General features: G+C 46.0%; 1 protein-coding gene across 1 annotated transcript; it reads left to right on the forward strand.

Annotated features, from left to right (window-relative positions):
• Nucleotides 1–13,034: 13,034 nt before the first annotated feature.
• Nucleotides 13,035–16,785, forward strand: GPR45 (G protein-coupled receptor 45). The gene has a single exon (XM_002811723.4). It carries the CDS (start codon nucleotides 13,201–13,203, stop codon nucleotides 14,500–14,502), a length of 1,302 nt encoding a protein of 433 aa, XP_002811769.3. The 5' UTR covers nucleotides 13,035–13,200; the 3' UTR covers nucleotides 14,503–16,785.
• The last annotated feature ends 1,149 nt before the right edge of the window (nucleotides 16,786–17,934 follow it).

Genomic DNA, 17,934 nt, shown 5'->3' on the forward strand with positions numbered 1-17,934 from the left:
GCTTAAAAAGTGAGGGTGGAGTCCACTGATCTTTTACAAAAGAGCAAAGGCAATAATACAATGGAGACAAGACAAAGAGAGTCTTTTCAACAAATGGTGCTGGGACAACTGGACATCCATGTGCAAGAGAAATGAATCTAGACACAGACCTATGTCCTTCACAAAAGTTAACTTAAAATAAATCACAGTGTAAAATGTAAAACTATAAAATTCCTAGAAGATATATGGAGATCGGAGATTTGTTTTAGATACAACACCAAAGGCATGATCTGTGAAAGAAAGAATTGATAAGAGGGACTCCAGACTCCATTAAAATTAAAAATTTTTGCTCCACAAAGACATAATCAGGAGAATGAAAAGACAACCCACAGACTGGGAGAAAAATATTTGCAAAAGACATATCTGATAAAGGACTGTTATCCAAAATATGTAAAAAGCTCTTAAAATTCAACAATAAAAATGAAACATCTGATCAAAAACATGGGCAAAAGACATGGAAGAGGATAGACTAATGGCAAACAAACATATGAAAAGATAGTCCAAAAGCCTATGTCATTAGGGAATTGCAAATTAAAACAACAATGAGATACTTCTAAATGCCGATTAGAATGGCCAAACTCCAGAACATTGACAATGCCAAATGCTGAGATGGATGTAGAACAACAGAAACTCTCATTCATTATTGATGGGAATGCAAAATGGTATAGCCACTTTGGAAGATAGTTTGGCAGTCTCTTACAAAGCTAAACATACTCTTATAGTATCCAGCAATCACACTCCTTGGTACTTACCCAAAGGAGTTGAAAACGTAGGTCCACACAAAACCTTGCATATGGATGTTTATAGCAGCTTTGTTCATAATCACCAAAACTTGGAAGCAACCATGATTTCTGTCTTAGTCTGTTCAGATTGCTGTAACAAAATACCACAGACTGGGTAGGTTACAAACAACAGAAATTTATTTCTTGCTGTTCTGGCAACTGGGAGGTTCAAGATCAAGATGTCAGCAGATTCAGCATCTGGTGAGGGCCTTTTTCCCTGTTCATAGAATGGCACCTTCACTGCATCTTTACATGAAGGAAGAGGCAAGGGATCCCTTTTGGGCCTCTTTGAAAAGGACGCTAATCCCGTTCATGAGTCCTCTACCCCCTAGCCTAATCACTTCTCAAAGACTCTACCTCCTAATATCATTACCTTGGGGATCAGAATTTCAACGTATGAATCCTGGAGGGACAGAAACATTCAGACCATAACACTGCCCTTCAGTAGGTGAATGGATAAATAAATTGTGGTCCCTCTAGACAATGGAATATTATTCAGTGATATCAAGCCATGAAAAGACATGGAGGAAACTTAAATGTGTATTACTAAGTGAAAGAAGCCAGTCTGAAAAGTCTACATACAATATGATTCCAACTACAGTCTTTTCCTCAATATCCATGGTGGATTGGTTCCAGAAATTCCTTCAGATACCAAAAATCTGTGAATGCTCAATTCTGTGATATAAAATGGCATAGTATTTGCATATAACCTAACCACATCCTCCCACATACTTTAAATCATCTCTAGGCTATTTATAATACCTAATATAATGTAAATGCTGTGTAAATAGTTGCTGTACTGTATTGTTTAGGGAATAATGACAAGGAAAAAATACCCAAACATATTCAGTACAGATGCAATTTTTTTCCCCAATATTTTCAATCTGAAGTTGGTTGAATCCACAGTTGTGGTGCTCAGGGCTACAGGGCTGACTGTATATGACATTCCGGACAAGGCAAATCTATGAAGACAGGAATAGATCAGTTAGGTGCCAAGGATTGAGGAGTAGGGAGGGATGAACAGGCAGAGCATGGGGGTGGTTAAAGACAGTAAAACTATTCTCTGTGACACTACAACCCTGGAAATTATACATTTGTCAAAACTCATAGAACATACAACACCAAGAGTGAACCAAGGGTGATTATGATGTGTCAGTGCAGGTTCATGGCTGTAACAAATGGACCACTCCAGTGGGAGATGTTGATAATGGAGGAGGCTGTGTATATGTGGGGCAGTGGGTGGATGGGAAATCTCTGTACTTTCTCTCCATTTTGCCGTGAACCTAAAGCTGCTCCAAAAACAATTATAAAAAAAAAATGTTATGGGGTGGGAGGTAGAACTAGATCTCAGTGCAGGCAGGTTCATATGAAACCCCCGCCAACCACCCAGCACAACCATCACAATCTTTTATACCTTCTCATTTCATCAGGAGTCTGACACAATTATTTTATTTATTTATTTATTTATTTATTTATTTATTTATTTATTATTTTTTTCTCTTGCCGTGTTGCCCAGGCTGGTCTTCAACTCCTGGCCTTAAGCAATCCTCCCACCTCGGCCTCCCAAAGTGCTGGGATTACAGGTGTGAGCCATGGTGCCTGGCCCACAATTGTTAAGTGTAGATGATAAATTTTCTTTGCAGCACAAGGCAGCAGAGATCAGCCTCTTTCACTTCTCTATGCTGTTACCATCCACTGCCAGTCTCAAAGGTTGGGGCACTAAGAGTCCTCTGAGACCAGAGTCCTGGCCCCTTAACCAGGGATTTTAATCCAGTGAGTCTGCCATGGGGCCCCAGAATCTGCCATCTTAATAAGCAGCGCGTGTCATCTTTATGCAGCTATCTGCAGATCACATCTGGAGAAAAGCAAATCAGACTATAAAGTTCTAAAAGGCAGAGCTCACCATTGACTCTCTCATGCCTGCCCCATGGTAACGCTACTCAGGAAATATTAACTGAACAAATTAATACATTAATTTCTTGTCCAGTGTCTTAGAAAGTTAGGAGGATTTTACATCCAAGTTTTTTTTTTTTTTTTTTTTTTTGGACATGACAGAAAAGGAAAATGGCATAGTGTGTTAAGTCTGCTGACCGTGCTGGGGAAGGAAGGGTCTGGCACTCCTTGGGATTCTGGATATGTGCTTTCTGCCAGCTGGAGGGCTCTAACCTGCTGTTAGAGAAGAATGGCAAAAGTCCAGCTTGGAGAAATTTCAAAAGGATAACCCAGGTGACAAGCTTCAGCCTCTCTATGCAATGCTGTGTGACCTCATGGGAGTAAAACAGCTCAGGTAATGAGATCATGAAAAGTTGTACAAAGCATTAGACCCCATACATTTAAAACATTTAAAGTTGACTTTATTATGAAGCAAAACGTTCAGGAAGAACTCGGGACTCCACCCCAGGGGACCCACATACCCACAGTTGGTTCAGACAGCCCCCAAAAGCTGGCATGCTGTGTGCTTGGGACAGAACTTACCAACTGTCCCAATAAAGACCCTTCCCAGGCCGGGGATGGTGGCTCATGCCTGTAATCCCAGCACTTTGGGAGGCTGAGGCAAGCGGATCACTTGAGGTCGGGAGTTCGAGACTAGCCTGGCCAACATGGCAGGAACCCCGTCTCTACTAAAAATACAAAAATTAGCTGGCCGTGGTGATGCACGCCTGTAGTCCCAGCTAGTCAGGAGGCTGAGACACAAGAATCTCTTGAACTTGGGAGGCGGAGGTGGTGGTGAGCCAAGATCACACCACTGCATTCCAGCCTGGGTGACAGAGCGAGACTTTGTCCTCCCCACCCCCACCCCAAAAACCACAACCACAAAAAGCACAAGACCCTTCCCTACCCCTGTCTAGTGTTTTGTGATATGCAGTGTGCTTTTCTACCTATTGAATCTTCACAACAACCCTGTGAGGTAGGTACCATCATACCATTTTACAAAAGAAGAAACTGAAGAGTTGGGAATTTTTCCCAGGCTATAAGGCAGAACCAGGACTATAATTTTGATCTTCTGAGTCCAAGCCTTGACTGGGACTTTATTACAGAGGCCCTCTTTCCTCCTGTATTTCATTGGTTCATCATGACTTTATCTTGGTTGGTACTTTGGTGGTTTTACATGGGCAAATAAGTTTAGCTTGTCCCACCTCCTGCCCCACTAATACTTGCTAATTCAGATCATGGATATTAACATGGGACAGGGCACAAGGGCTCAGTGATTTAAATGATGTTCTAACCTTGCTCCTCCACATGTCATGGGCCTAGGTAGGAAGGGCAGAGGTGCTGCTAGAGTTACCCAGCTGTCAATTAGAATTGTCAAGTTATGGCTGGAGGCTGTGGCTCACTCCTTCAATCCCAGCAGTTTGGGAGGCCAAGGCAGGCGGATCACCTGAGATCAGGAGTTGAAGACCAGCCTGGCCAACATGGTGAAACCCAGTCTCTACTAAAAATACAAAAAGTAGCCAGGCATGGTGGTGGGCACCTGTAATCCCAGCTACTCAGGAGGCTAAGGCAGAAGAATCGCTTGAACCCGCGAGATGGACGTTGCAGTGAGCCTAGATCTTGCCACTGCACTTGAGCCTGGGCAACAGAGCTAGACTCTGTCTCAAAAAAACAAACAAACAAAAAAAAACCGGAATTGTCAAGTTCTTGGGTTATATTAAGAACCCTTTTTTCAAAAATAAATTGGAGCTATTATAAAAAGTACAATCAGTTGACCGCAAACAGACATGAAGGATCTTTTTGGAGGTGATGAAAATGTCCTCAAAGCAGACTGTGGTGATAGTTGTGCAACATTTTAAATTGGCTAAAAATCATTTAATTGTCCATGTGCAGTGGGCAAATGTCATGATACATAAACTAGATCTCAATGAAGCTGTTAAAAACATTCAAATATCATCCGAGTGCAGTGGCTCACGCCTGTAATCCCAGCACTTTGGGAGGCTGAGCCGGGCGGATCCCCTGAGGTAAGGAGTTCGAGACAAGCCTGGCCAACATGGTGAAACCCCATCTCTACCAAAAGGACAAAAATTAGCCGGGCGTGGTGGTGGGCTCCTGTAATCCCAGCTACTCATGAGGCTGAGGCAGCAGAATAGCTTGAACCTGGGAGTTGAAGGTTGCAGTGAGCCGAGATCGTGTTACTGTACTCCAGTCTGGGCGACAAGAGCGAAACTCTGTCTCAAAAAAAAAAATTCAAATATCAAAAATAATTTTACTAGAGTACGTAAGCCATGTCTGTTTTCTTTACATTACAAATGAAACAGTATATTTTTTCCAGGCTTAGGGGTTTTGTTTGTTTTTTTAGAATTAGGGCATAAAATGTCAGAAAAAAATGCACAAATAAGTTTAAAATTAGTTTTTGAGAAAGCCAGGTGAAAGAGTAGTAGAGGGCCCTGCAGATGTAATTTTTGAGAAGGAAACAGGTTTTATAAAGCAGCCCTGTGAAATTTGATGTGTCAGTACTGGGATTTTCTCCTGTGTAAGCCGCACCTGTCCCGGGAACCCCTGGGTATAGGCTACTTGAGATGTCACATGTTCTACCTGGAGAAACACAACATTGGCAGGTATTATTTTTTTAGCATCTTGAAAAAGTGCTAATTGTCTCAGATTCTGTTAAAATATAAAGATCCATTTTTAAACAAGTGCCATATGCTTTGTGCCTCTAGCAAAATCTTCCTACATGGTTCGGGGACTTTTAAAACCCTACCTTAGATGCAACACCTCTAAATCAGTTAAGAAAGGAAGTGAATAAGTTGGCTTTTAATAGTAAAATGCACAAACAAAATTCTCAAGGATTAATTTGGAAGCTGGTGACCCTAAGTGAATTATATGCTTTGGCCTCCCCTAAAGCAGTGGTCCCCAACCTTTTGGCACCAGGGATCCATTTCTTGGGAGACAATTTTTCCACAGGACCAGGAGCGGATGGTTTTGGGATGAAACTGTTCCATCTCAGCAGATCATCAGGCATTAGATCATCAGACATTAGATTCACATAAGGAGTGCGCAACCTAGATCCCGCATGTGCACAGTTCACAATAGGGTTCCACTCCTATGAGACTCGAATAACGCTGCTGATCTGACCAGAGGCGGTGCTCAGGTGGTAATGTGAGCGATGTGGAGCAACTGTAAATACAGATGAAGCTTTGCTAACCCTCCACTCACCTCCTCCTGTGTGGCCTGGTTCCTAACAGGCCAGGGAAAGGTGCTGGTCTGTGGTCCCAGGGGTTAAGAACTCTGCTCTAAAGAAAGGTGGTAGCACAAAGATACTTAAAAATGAGTATTTTATGGCCATCCTGTGGGTTATTTTGGACTTTTCAGAAGTTCTTAAATAATCAATTGTTCTTTCTCATAACCAGAGCAAGCATAGGCGGTCAGTCTGAGTCATAATCTATCTGAATCTGTAGAAATAAATTTGTCCACACAATGAAACCCTCACGTACACTGAGTAGGTACCACTAACATGGGGCTTACCCAGGACAGAGGGAAGGAGGGAAGAGTCAAAGAGTAAAAGAGAAGATATGACTCGATTTTCCATTCTTCCATTTGTGTCTGCTTAAGCAAATCATCTCATTGCATTGATTGAGTTTCCTCATATGTAAATGGGAATAGTCATGTTTCATCCCAGTGGCTGTGAGAAAGAAGTAAAAGCACATTTGAGAAGCACTTTGTATATTTAAAGTCTTATTCTAATACTACCTATTACTGTTTCTTTGGTCAGAGCAACAATTCAGTCATCATTATATTGGGGATATGTAGAGGCCTGAAATCTTCAAGCTGGACTCTAAGATTAGAGTCTCCCAGCCACCAGCTGGTGTGCAAGCCTCTGGAGCTATGAATGGGTTGCTGGGGCGTCTGAGGCAGTAACCTCTTAGCCCTGCCAGCAGCAGCACAGGCCTGCGGTCTAGTGTGCCCTACAAATAACATTTTCTATATGAGTCTTGACTTTAGAAGGGTGGGGAAGCATCAAGGGTTGAACAAAGAGATGAGATAGTGTCTGAATCCTCACAGCCACCCTGCATCTCCCATGGGTCTGGCGTTAAATCCTACATTCTTGACAGCCAGCAGATTTTAAATTTGAGGAGACAAATAGGTCTCATCCACATTTGCTTGAGAAGCATCTTCAAGAGCTCCTGCATCTGATGCACACACGTTCCTACAGGCCCGAGGGCAGCCTGTGTCCTCCTGAGTGCCTGCCAAGACACCCGTAGCCCTGTGACACTCCCACACACAGGCCCTGTACCCACGGCCTTCACATCTTACCTTTCCTGCTAAAAGACATCCTTGCTGTGGCTCACAATGCTGACTCATTTCTGATATAAAAGTCTGATAGGAACTGCTAGTTACATCATCATCTGAGTGGCCTCTCTTTGCATAGCCTAGGGGTTAAGGCATGGGTCCTGGAGTCAGACCGTCTGATTCTAATGTAGGACCCTACTACTATACTTTCTAGGTAAATAACTGTGCATCCAGTTCTTCTTCTGTAAAGAGGAGTCAATGTGAGGGTTAATTGAGAGAAACCATGTCGGTAGTTCCTACAACTGAGAACGTTTACCCTGGATGGCTTATTAAAATGCAGTTTGCGCCCCCTGGCGTCCCAGGGATTCTAATTCAGTAGGTCGGGAGTGACCCTGAGAATTTTCCTTTCTCAAGTTCCTAGGTGATGCGGATGCCGAAGACGCAGGGGCCGACCTTCATGACCACTGAGCTATGTAAGGGGCTTAGCCTGGCGTGCTATCAGCACACGAGAAATGTTAGCCATTACTAAGAAGAATAGGCAATGAAGACTTGCCTCATTAAAAGACTTCCAAGTTGTGTTCTATTTGAAAATTTCTCCCCAAGAATCTTGTTCAAGTCGAGGAATAAAAAATCTGGTTCCTTTCAGCTCACTTTTCTTTGAAGTTAAGACACGTGGCACGACACCTGTTTCTAAACACAGCTACTTGATGTATTACTTTTGGCAGCTCTTGCATATTTTTTCACCGCCAATAAAGTTATTGAAATTGAAATATACCATCTGTTTGAGAATTTTATCAAAAAGACAGGTGACAAGGTTGCAGGTAATGACAGAGTCAAGCTGTTCTCACAGCAAAGGGCTGTTCCTAGCTTCCCCATCTGCCAAAATTGACTTCATTTCTTAGATTTGGCATTTTTGAACCAATATGTTCTTCTGGAGCAGGGATTAAAAATCCAATATCACAAAACCAATTGGTTTTACCTGCAGCAATATTAAAGACTATGGAGAAAGAGCCCAACAAATTTCCCACCATTTGGCTGAAATAGAACCAGCAGAGAGAAAGCAAATTCTATCAGATGTACATATATATGTAAATACATATGTATATAATTCCAAATCTGATAATTAAAATGTAGATGTACCTGTGTGTAGTGTGTACCTGACTTTTTTCTTAATGTTGGTGAAAAACAGTTCCAAAAGAACCGCCTACTCCCACTGCGCATATGAGCGTTTCCTTCGCGGATCAGAGGTTGGCAGCCTTACCCCCGGAACGCACCTGGGCGCAGCCTCGATCCCGCAGGGTCCAGGTGCAGAGGCACCGGGATGCACGCAACACCTTTCGACGCAGAGCTGGGGAAGGGGCCAATAGGAATGGATGCTCCGACAGACGAAGCCACGTGGAAACAAGGACGAGCCCAGGGCAGCTTTTGCTGGAGGGACAGGGGCAGTGTCACAGGGGGCGAGTGGAGTTGCTGGGGAAGATATGATATCATGTGGGATTTGAAGGTGGGGAAGATTCCGTCATTTTCCTCAACACCTAACAGTGATGCTGCAGGCTTTCTGGACGGGACGGGACCTTAGACACAATAATCCATTCCGCCGTCGCCACGCAGTGCCTTTTGACCATTCAGTTTCAGCGCTGGGAGGAAGGAGAGGCATGCGCTCTTGCTGAAGGTCGCGCGGGGCTCACCGTCCGGTTGTCAGGAAGTCTACCTCCTCCACGTGGCAATCGTCGCTGCTCCTTGGCTCCCTGCCACGCGGCTGCCCCGACTGTGCCTCCGCAGGTCTCTCTGGTTCTGCCCGCCTTTGTCCCCTCGCCAGGCATTATCCCTCCCCGCTTCAATCAGGGTCCGGCGGATCGTCTTCACGCCTGCTCTTGAGGATGGGAAAGGGAGACAGGCATTTCTCACCTTCTGCTTCCTGACCACTTAAACCCAAACATACTCCCAGCCGAAGATGAGAGTTGCTACCTGAAACGCAAGTTTGCGAGCAGAAGGCCACTCGAATCCCCGCTTGACCAGGCCTTAGGAGGACGGTGCAGTCCTGGAGAGCTGCCCTGGCGCCGCTACAGGGACCTCTGCTGTGTCCCCCAGTCCCTCAAAGCTCTCCTGGGCCGCATTTTCCCCTCTCATGTCTGTCTCACGAGGCCACACACAGCCTGGCCTCCTCTCCTCAAGAAAACCTGGCAGGATCTCCCCACTGTACTGGAAACAAAAGCCTGGACGGGAGGTGTATGGGGACCAGGAAGTGCCAGCTTAAATGGAAGGAAATGGAGGGAACACAGTTCAAAAGCTTAGCCAAATGGTGCTTTGCTATACTATGTTATCTATTTTTGCATGTTTGAAATTTAACATAATAAAAAGACCTTTAAAGTTGCCAAAGAAAAAGGGGAAGAGAACAAAGAAAGATAAAAGAAATGAGAGAGAAAAAGAAGGAAGGAAAAAAGAGAGAAGGAAGGAAGGAAAAAAGGAAGGAAGGAAGGGAGAGAGGCAGGAAGGGAGGGAGGGAGGGGGAAGAAAGGCTTTGGCAGGCCAGACACTGATACTTCCCAGCCTCCTGAGGCTGCCCCAGCGCGCCCCCTGGTGGTCGCACATAGAGTTGTCCTATTTGGAGAGCAGAGACAAAGGTTCTTTCCCTCATCCTCACGAAGTTCATTTTTTTTGTTTTGTTTTTTTTTTTTTTTTTTTTGAGACGGAGTCTCGCTCCGTCGCCCAGGCTGGAGTGCAGTGGCGCATTCTCGGCTCACTGCAAGCTCCGCCTCCCAGGTTCACGCCATTCTGCCTCAGCCTCCCGAGTACCTGGGACTACAGGCACCCGCCACCACGGCTGGCTAATTTTTTGTATTTTTAGTAGAGACGGGGTTTCACTGTGTTAGCCAGGATGGTAAAGATCTCCTGACCTCGTGATCCGCCTGCCTCGGCCTCCTAACATGTTGGGATTACAGGCGTGAGCCACCGCGCCCGGCTGAAGGTCAGTTTTTAGAAGCCCATTCTTTATCTACAGGGAAAGAACAGAGTGGGATTGTGTTTGAAATTTGTCTGTACCTCAACTGGTGTAGCTTGGGGGTGGGAGGATTGTTTTTCTTTTCCCTATGCTTGTCAGTGTCACAGACGTGAAGTCATCCTCCCCAAGCCACCGTCCTCACCACAGAACCATCTTTCCCTGGGAGTCTCAGCTTCCAGTCTCGGCTCCACTGGTCACTACTTTGCTGAACTGGAGCTTGTCGTGACTGTATCTGAGCTTCCCTTTCATAATTTCCCTGCCTTCTTGCCAGGCGTGAGGATGCTGAGGGAAGGCTTTAGAAAACCTTGCAGTAAACACAATGCATGGGTGGCCACATTTCCGCTTTGCTGAAAGCGCCTTCTATCTTTTGCCTGGACACAGCTCACTGAAGCCTCTGCCAGTGCACAGCTAGCCACACCATGGTGCACAGCAGCACACAGCCTGGTCACACTTTCCTTAGTTGATTAATCACACTTCAGTTAGAGATGAAGATTTACCTCCTGACACTTGCACAGCCTCCCAGTTCCAGGGTGAGATCATTTGGAAAGGAACTAAAACAAATACCTTGAAACGGTTCAGTTCCCAGCTCGCTTCTTTCGCAGCTTTAAATTCATATTGTGGCACCCATTTCTCACCGTGAAAATCGCTGGAGATGGTGAGTGCTGTTACTCCAAGAACACCAGCAGAATATTTCTTGTTCACTTGTTACCTTTTACTTAGATCTTAGTGCCCTAGTCCCTTGTAATAAAAGCACTGTTGATTCAGATACTAACAACAGGACTGTGACCAAAATGCTAAATTAAAATACCTAAGACAGGTTGTTGTCCAGAAGCCAAATAATTTTAATCAGATTCAACCACAAGACATATACATTAAAAAAAATATCTTGCACTATTTGTTCCTTTAGTTAAGCATGAAATCACTCTCTGTAATTATCATTGTGGGGAAAATCTAAGTTTATAGCATAGAGAAGAGTGCAGATGAAGGATTCACTATTGGCTAAGATTGACAGGCACATGGATGCACAATACTGTGTTTTTTCTCAGTGGTCCTTTATTCTGTGCTCCAAGAGGAGCTTAATCCATTAGGGCTCCAAGAGGAGCTTAATCCACTAGGGCTTCCTACATGCATGTCATGGTTCCTGCCATCAACAAATTTGCAATTTAATCCAAGAGACAGAAACCCCTAAGCTTGAAACAGTGAGGGAGATGGAGTTAATTTATTAATGCCCTTCTTTTACCAGACATTGCACATGACATTTACCAACTCTGGGGGTAAATATGTGATTACCTCCATTTCACAGATCAGAAAATTGAGATGAAGAAGGGTCATAATTTTGGTCTGAATGAGAGACAATTCCCACTCATAAATTAACACACCAGGTTTCTGATTTCTATAGCTCAGAAAAAGTTTGGATACCGGTGCCCACCTCTGAGAGATGAACCCATTGTGGGTGTGTTTGGGAAGGAAGACCGAGGATTGGTTGGGTCTAAACTGAAGTATAGCATCACCAAGACACTGCCACTCCCAGGTCCTCTAAGCCTGGTCTGAGGCCTCCTGGCTTCTTACATTGCCCACGTCCCTCTCAGTGTGAGTTATCTGTAACAATGACCACAAGGAATTTAGAAAAGAGAAGTTTCTTACAAGAAGAGGTGTATCTAACAGCCAGATGTCCAGGGTGGATAAATGGTGCAGGCTGGATTTTCCCCAGCCCAGGCGATGTGACTTCAGACCTGAGCTACTGAACACACTCTTGCCACATCAGTGAGACAAAATTAAAATTAACATTATATTTATATTTTTGAAAGTGAAAGCAAGTTTATCAAGAATGTAAGGAATAAAATCTCATTTCATTTACTTTTTTTTTTTTTTAAGAGACAGGGTCTCACTCTGTTACCCAGGCTGGAGTACAGTGACACCTTCTTAGCTCACGACAGCCTCGAACTTCTGTGCTCAAGCAATCCTCCTGCCTCGGCCTCCTGAGTAGCAGGGACTATAGATGCAAGTCTGGCTCATTTTTTTTTTTTTTTTTTTTTTGGTAGAGATAGGATCTCTCTATGTTGCCCAGGCAGGTCTTGAACTCCTGGCCTCAAGCAATCCTCCTGTCTCTGCCTCTCAAAGTGCTGGGATTATAGGCGTGAGCCACTGCACTCAGCTAACATTGTATTTTAAAAGGCCTTACCTTTGGGGAAAGTTCCCTTCTCCCAGTCTGTGCTTCCAGCAGTAATAGTATAGCAGCTCCACAGTTATCCAAGATGTTACCATTAGGGAAAACTGGGTGAAGGGCACACAGAATTTCACCATAGTATTTATTATTATAACTCCATGTGAATTTACACTTATCCATGTGAATTTACACTTATCAGATAAAGTTAAACAAACAGACTTACATTTCTTTTAAATAATTAAAACTTAAAAATGTATACTTAAAATTTGCTAAGAGAGGAGATCTTAGGTGAAGTGTTCTTACCACCAAAACAAAATGATAATACTAGAAAAGCGGCAGGAGGGAGCTTTGGCAGGGGGAGCTGGATATGTTTTTGGCCTTGGTGGTGATGGGTTTCTGGTATATTGAGATGTAAATTTGTACAGCTTTTGACATGTCAGTCATTCCTCGATGAAGTGGGTTTTTTTTAAAGCTAAACAAATATTATAGCAGCAGCATCAACTATCACTTATTCTTCTACTCAACAAGTATCCATTGGACACTTGCTGCATGCCAGCCACTACTGTGGTCAGTACTGGGAGACAGCAGAGAATGAAACAAGTAAAACCTTTCTCTTGTGGAGCAGGATTCTAACGTTAGTTGGCTAGACCAAGGCTTCATTCCCACAGGTTGCTGAAAACTCAAGTTATTACATAAACACTAACTACAAAGTTTACTTCCTCAGTTTCCTCAGAAGAGAGCTGATTAGGTTTTTCTGGGCTGCTTGACAAGACTCAGACAGTATTTGTGAATACCAAGCTTTGTCCCAAGTAATAAATAAACTTGTTTAGAAACACCTGTAAAGCTTAAACGCGTGCTTTCTTCAACGCGTTTGGAAACTCTAACTCCCTTCTCTTTTGTACTTTTGCTTGCTGTCCACTACAGAGTGTCCAAGCACGAAGCTGTGCACACAGTCGCTCCCCGCAGAGATGCTCAGGATGTGATCCATGAATCGCAAATCCCAGCTAGTGCTCACAAAGACGGACATTTCTCCCCAAGACCATTCCAGTGCCCCAGAGGTCCACAGACATCCAGGAAGATGCAGCCAGCAGACAAAGAATGGCAGCCACCGAAGCGCTGAGGGGAGCCCTCCCGGCCATTTCTGTCCCAGCTCCAAGGGTCTCTCCACGATGGCCTGCAACAGCACGTCCCTTGAGGCTTACCCATACCTGCTGCTGAACACCAGCAACGCCTCGGACTCCGGGTCCACCCGGTTGCCCGCACCCCTCAGGATCTCCTTGGCCATAGTGATGCTGCTGATGACCGTGGTGGGGTTCCTGGGCAACACTGTGGTCTGCATCATCGTGTACCAGAGGCCGGCTATGCGCTCGGCCATCAACCTGCTGCTGGCCACTCTGGCCTTCTCTGACATCATGCTGTCCCTCTGCTGCATGCCCTTCACCGCCGTCACCCTCATCACCGTGCGCTGGCACTTTGGGGACCACTTCTGCCGCCTCTCAGCCACTCTCTACTGGTTTTTTGTCCTGGAGGGCGTGGCCATCCTGCTCATCATCAGCGTGGACCGCTTCCTCATCATCGTCCAGCGCCAGGACAAGCTGAACCCGCGCAGGGCCAAGGTGATCATCGCGGTCTCCTGGGTGCTGTCCTTCTGCATCGCGGGGCCCTCGCTCACGGGCTGGACATTGGTGGAGGTGCCGGCGCGGGCCCCACAGTGCGTGCTGGGCTACACGGAGCTCCCCGCTGACCGCGCCTACGTGGTCACCTTGGTGGTGGCCGTGTTCTTCGCGCCCTTTGGCGCCATGCTGTGCGCCTATATGTGCATCCTCAACACGGTCCGCAAGAACGCCGTGCGCGTGCACAACCAGTCGGACAGCCTGGACCTGCGGCAGCTCACCAGGGCGGGTCTGCGGCGCCTGCAGCGGCAGCAACAGGTCAGCGTGGACTTGAGTTTCAAGACCAAGGCCTTCACCACCATCCTGATCCTCTTCGTGGGCTTCTCCCTCTGCTGGCTGCCCCACTCCGTCTACAGCCTCCTGTCTGTGTTCAGCCAGCGCTTTTACTGCGGTTCCTCCTTCTACGCCACCAGCACCTGCGTCCTGTGGCTCAGTTACCTCAAGTCCGTCTTCAACCCCATCGTCTACTGCTGGAGAATCAAAAAATTCCGCGAGGCCTGCATAGAGTTGCTGCCCCAGACCTTCCAAATCCTCCCCAAAGTGCCTGAGCGGATCCGAAGGAGAATCCAGCCGAGCACAGTCTACGTGTGCAATGAAAACCAGTCTGCGGTCTAGGGGGTCAGGGGGCCACAGAGAAGGGGCAGCTGAGCCCCAGTCCCAGGGTGGGTCTGTCCTGCTCTGTTCCCTGGCATGTTGGTCATAGTCTGCACTTTGTGGTGGCTATTTAAGCACAAGGTACTCATTTGTCATCAGACGAGCTGCAGCTCCCAAATTTCAAATTTTGGCAAGATGAATTATTTTTGTTTCTCTTTGCAGAAGAGCCAAATATGGGGCTGATGGGAACTGCAAAGTCATTAAGGCAAAAATAGAGTGGGCTGGGGAGTGCAGAAGTTGGGCAGAAAGGGAGGAGGAGGGCAACAGGGAATGAAGCTGGCTGACTGTGGGGCAGCAGGACCGGTCAGTCACAAGAGCTTCAACCTGCCCTGAGAGCCCTCTCTGCACCTGCTCAAGAGAAACCCTGAGAAACTCCAGTAGGTGTGAGCTCCTGGGTGTTCATTCATTTTGTTTGACACCAGGGCTCTTCAGCTATTGATGATTGTGGTGTGTGGGGACTCACATGAGGTTCTTTATGTTGATCAGATATGCATTTCTTCCCATGCCTAAGTATCTTTTCTAGAAAGAAACCAAAATCACACGGGGAAGCGGAGTGAGCCTCTGTGCTTTGAGCTCCCTGGAATGACACATGGGAGGCCTCAGAGGCTTGAAGCCCAGAGAAGGTCCTGGGCAGCCCAGCTGAAGTGAGAAGCACATCCGGGAACTCCTGCATGTCCCCAGCGCCCCCCACCTGCTGGGCCCACCCCATCCCTGCACCCTGAGGCCACTAGGCCTCCCTGTCTACTGGAGAGCCCCTTGGCCCTTCTCTCTTTCCCTCCACCCATCTCCCTGCCTCCTTTCGTTTTCCTCCCATCCGTTTCCAGTGTGCCATAGCTCACCCGCTGAGCAAGCATATGTATTGACCTGCTTTCAGTGTCAGCAGTGAGCAGCCTGGGCTTAGTTTACACATTTCCTTTGGACACCCTGGAGCTCCAGAGCCCTTCGAGCCACCAAATCCACTTCAGCACTGGACCCGCTGCAGGCGCCGCACCAACAAGCCCAATTCTCGGGGTCCCCACTGGTCTCTGTGTTCCTCCTACCTCATTCAGATCCACTGCTGCCATCCTGTTTACCTACTGGGACCAGATCCCAGAAATGAAGTTGCCCAAAGGGGGCTTCTCTGCTTGTGCCCTATTCGGCCACCACCAGGGGTCCCCACGCTGGCATATGAGGGTCCTGAGTCCAGGGCATAGCACTGAGCCCACTGAGCTCTCTTTATTGTTCCAGATCTGAAGAGGGTGGGAAATTTAAGGAGAGATTTAGAAAATCTGATTCCAGGTCTGACTCTATCAGGAACTAGTCATGTGACCTTGTTCGTTTCTCCTCATTTCTCTGGGCCTCAGTTTCCCCATATGCCAAATGAGGAAGCAGATCTAGATGATTTCCAATGTCCTCTTTCATCTCTCAAACACTCTGATTCTGAAATGTGTGTTTTCCGTCTGCAGTCATCAGATCCCCTACTTTCATTTATTCATCCATGCAAAGAGCATGCATTAAGTGCCTACTAGGTGTAAGGCACTGTGGGGGAGAAAGTGATGAATGAGGCATGGGCCATGCCCAAAAGCAGTTGTCTGATTTATCTCAGGATTATGGTAACTCAAATTCAGCCTAAGAGCACAGAAGCCCCATTTTTGCTTCACTTCCCATTTCTTTCTAACCTGCATTAAGAGCCAGCTCCTCCTTCTCATACTTTCTTCCCGCAATAGTGGTAACGTGGGCAGAGAAGAAAGGTGGGTGAAAGGAAAAACATAATTTCCCTTAACCCTCCTCTTCAGCCCATAGGAGGGTTAAGAAGATAATTGACACTTGTTCCCCCTCACCTCCCTCCCTGTTTATACCCAGATGGAGAGAGAGGGAGAAGATGAGCAATTGATGTGTGACTGACGGAGGTGGGTTCCATCGATTCTGTGTTCCCAGGTCCCCCAGCAAGGTGGGGATTTGCCTTCAGCTCCATGGAGCAGGGCTGTAGGGCCCCAGCAGTGCCCAACAGCACAGCCAAGCCACCAAGGGGACCAAGCCCGTGGGCACCTCCCCTCTGGTGGGCATTTCAGATAATTTTCTTCAGGAGCCTTGAACAAAAGAGAAATCACAACTGAATAAATGAAGGTACCAAAATTTACATCAATCAGTGTTATATGATGTATGTTGGACAGTAATATATATGTTTCAAAGTAATAATTTTGTATATATTTTAAATAAAGTATTATTGCTCTTTCGGTGTATAAGCCTATGTTCTTGCCAAAATTTGCACCAAGACCATACATATTAAGCCCGGGATCCAATACCCAATACCTCTATATCAGTTTGTTCAGACTGCTGTAACAAAATGCCTTAGATTGGGTAATTTATAAACAACAGAAACTTATTTCTTCCAGTTCTGGATGCTGGGAAGTCCAGGATAAAGGTATAGGTAGATTCAGTGTCTGGTGAGGGTTCCTGCTCTGCTTCTTAGGTGACGCCTTGTTGCTGTGTCCTCGCATGGCAGAAAGGGAAGGGGCACTCCCTCAAGCCTCTTTTCAGGGGCACCAATCTCATTCACCTCCCAAAGTCCCCATCTCTTAATACTATCACATTGAGTATTAGTTTCCAACACATGAGCTTTGGAGACACCAATATTCAGGCCATAGTGATGCCTGAATAAGACAAGACTTCAGGAAGTCTAGAGCCTGAAAGTTACTAGCAAAGCTGGAAAGACTAAAGATAAGATGACAGCTGGGAGACTGATGCAACAACATGGGTCACAGCTGGGTGCCCAGGTGTTTTGTTTTGTTTTTATTATGGTGCTGCTAAATGACTCCAGCCAGTTAGTCTTCTCTGACTTGCAGTGTGCCACTTTCATAATCCTATCTGGCCTTGCTTGAACCTTTAACGAACTTTGATTTCCTAAGATACCAAGATATCTGGTTCTGGTCTCCTTCTCTGAGACTCGCAGGATAAGCACTGCTTCATTGTTTTATTTTATTTTTTTGAGATGCAGTCTCACTCTGTCACCCAGGCTGGAGTGTAGTGGCGTGATCTTGGCTCATTGCAACCTCCACCTCCTGGATTCAAGTGATTCTTCTGCTTCAGCCTCCTGAGTAGCTGGGATTACAGGGGTGTGCCACCAAACCTGGCTAATTTTTGTATTTTTAGTAGAGATGGGGTTTCACCATATTGACCTCCTGACCTCAGGTGATTTGCCCGCCTCAGCCTCCCAAAGTGCTGGGATCACAGGTGTGAGCCACCATGCCCAACCCATTGATTTATTATTATTATTATTATTTTTTTGCATCTTCTCTCTAGTCCTGTGGTTCACCCAAACCCTGAACTCTGTGTGAAGTCTGGGCAGCTTCACAGCTAAATTGTCTTCATAGGGCCTTGGGCAAGAGCTAGAAACTGGCTGACCATGATAAT

This window comes from Pongo abelii, chromosome 12 (genome assembly GCF_028885655.2).
Source record: "Pongo abelii isolate AG06213 chromosome 12, NHGRI_mPonAbe1-v2.0_pri, whole genome shotgun sequence".
Classification (NCBI taxonomy): domain Eukaryota; kingdom Metazoa; phylum Chordata; class Mammalia; order Primates; family Hominidae; genus Pongo; species Pongo abelii.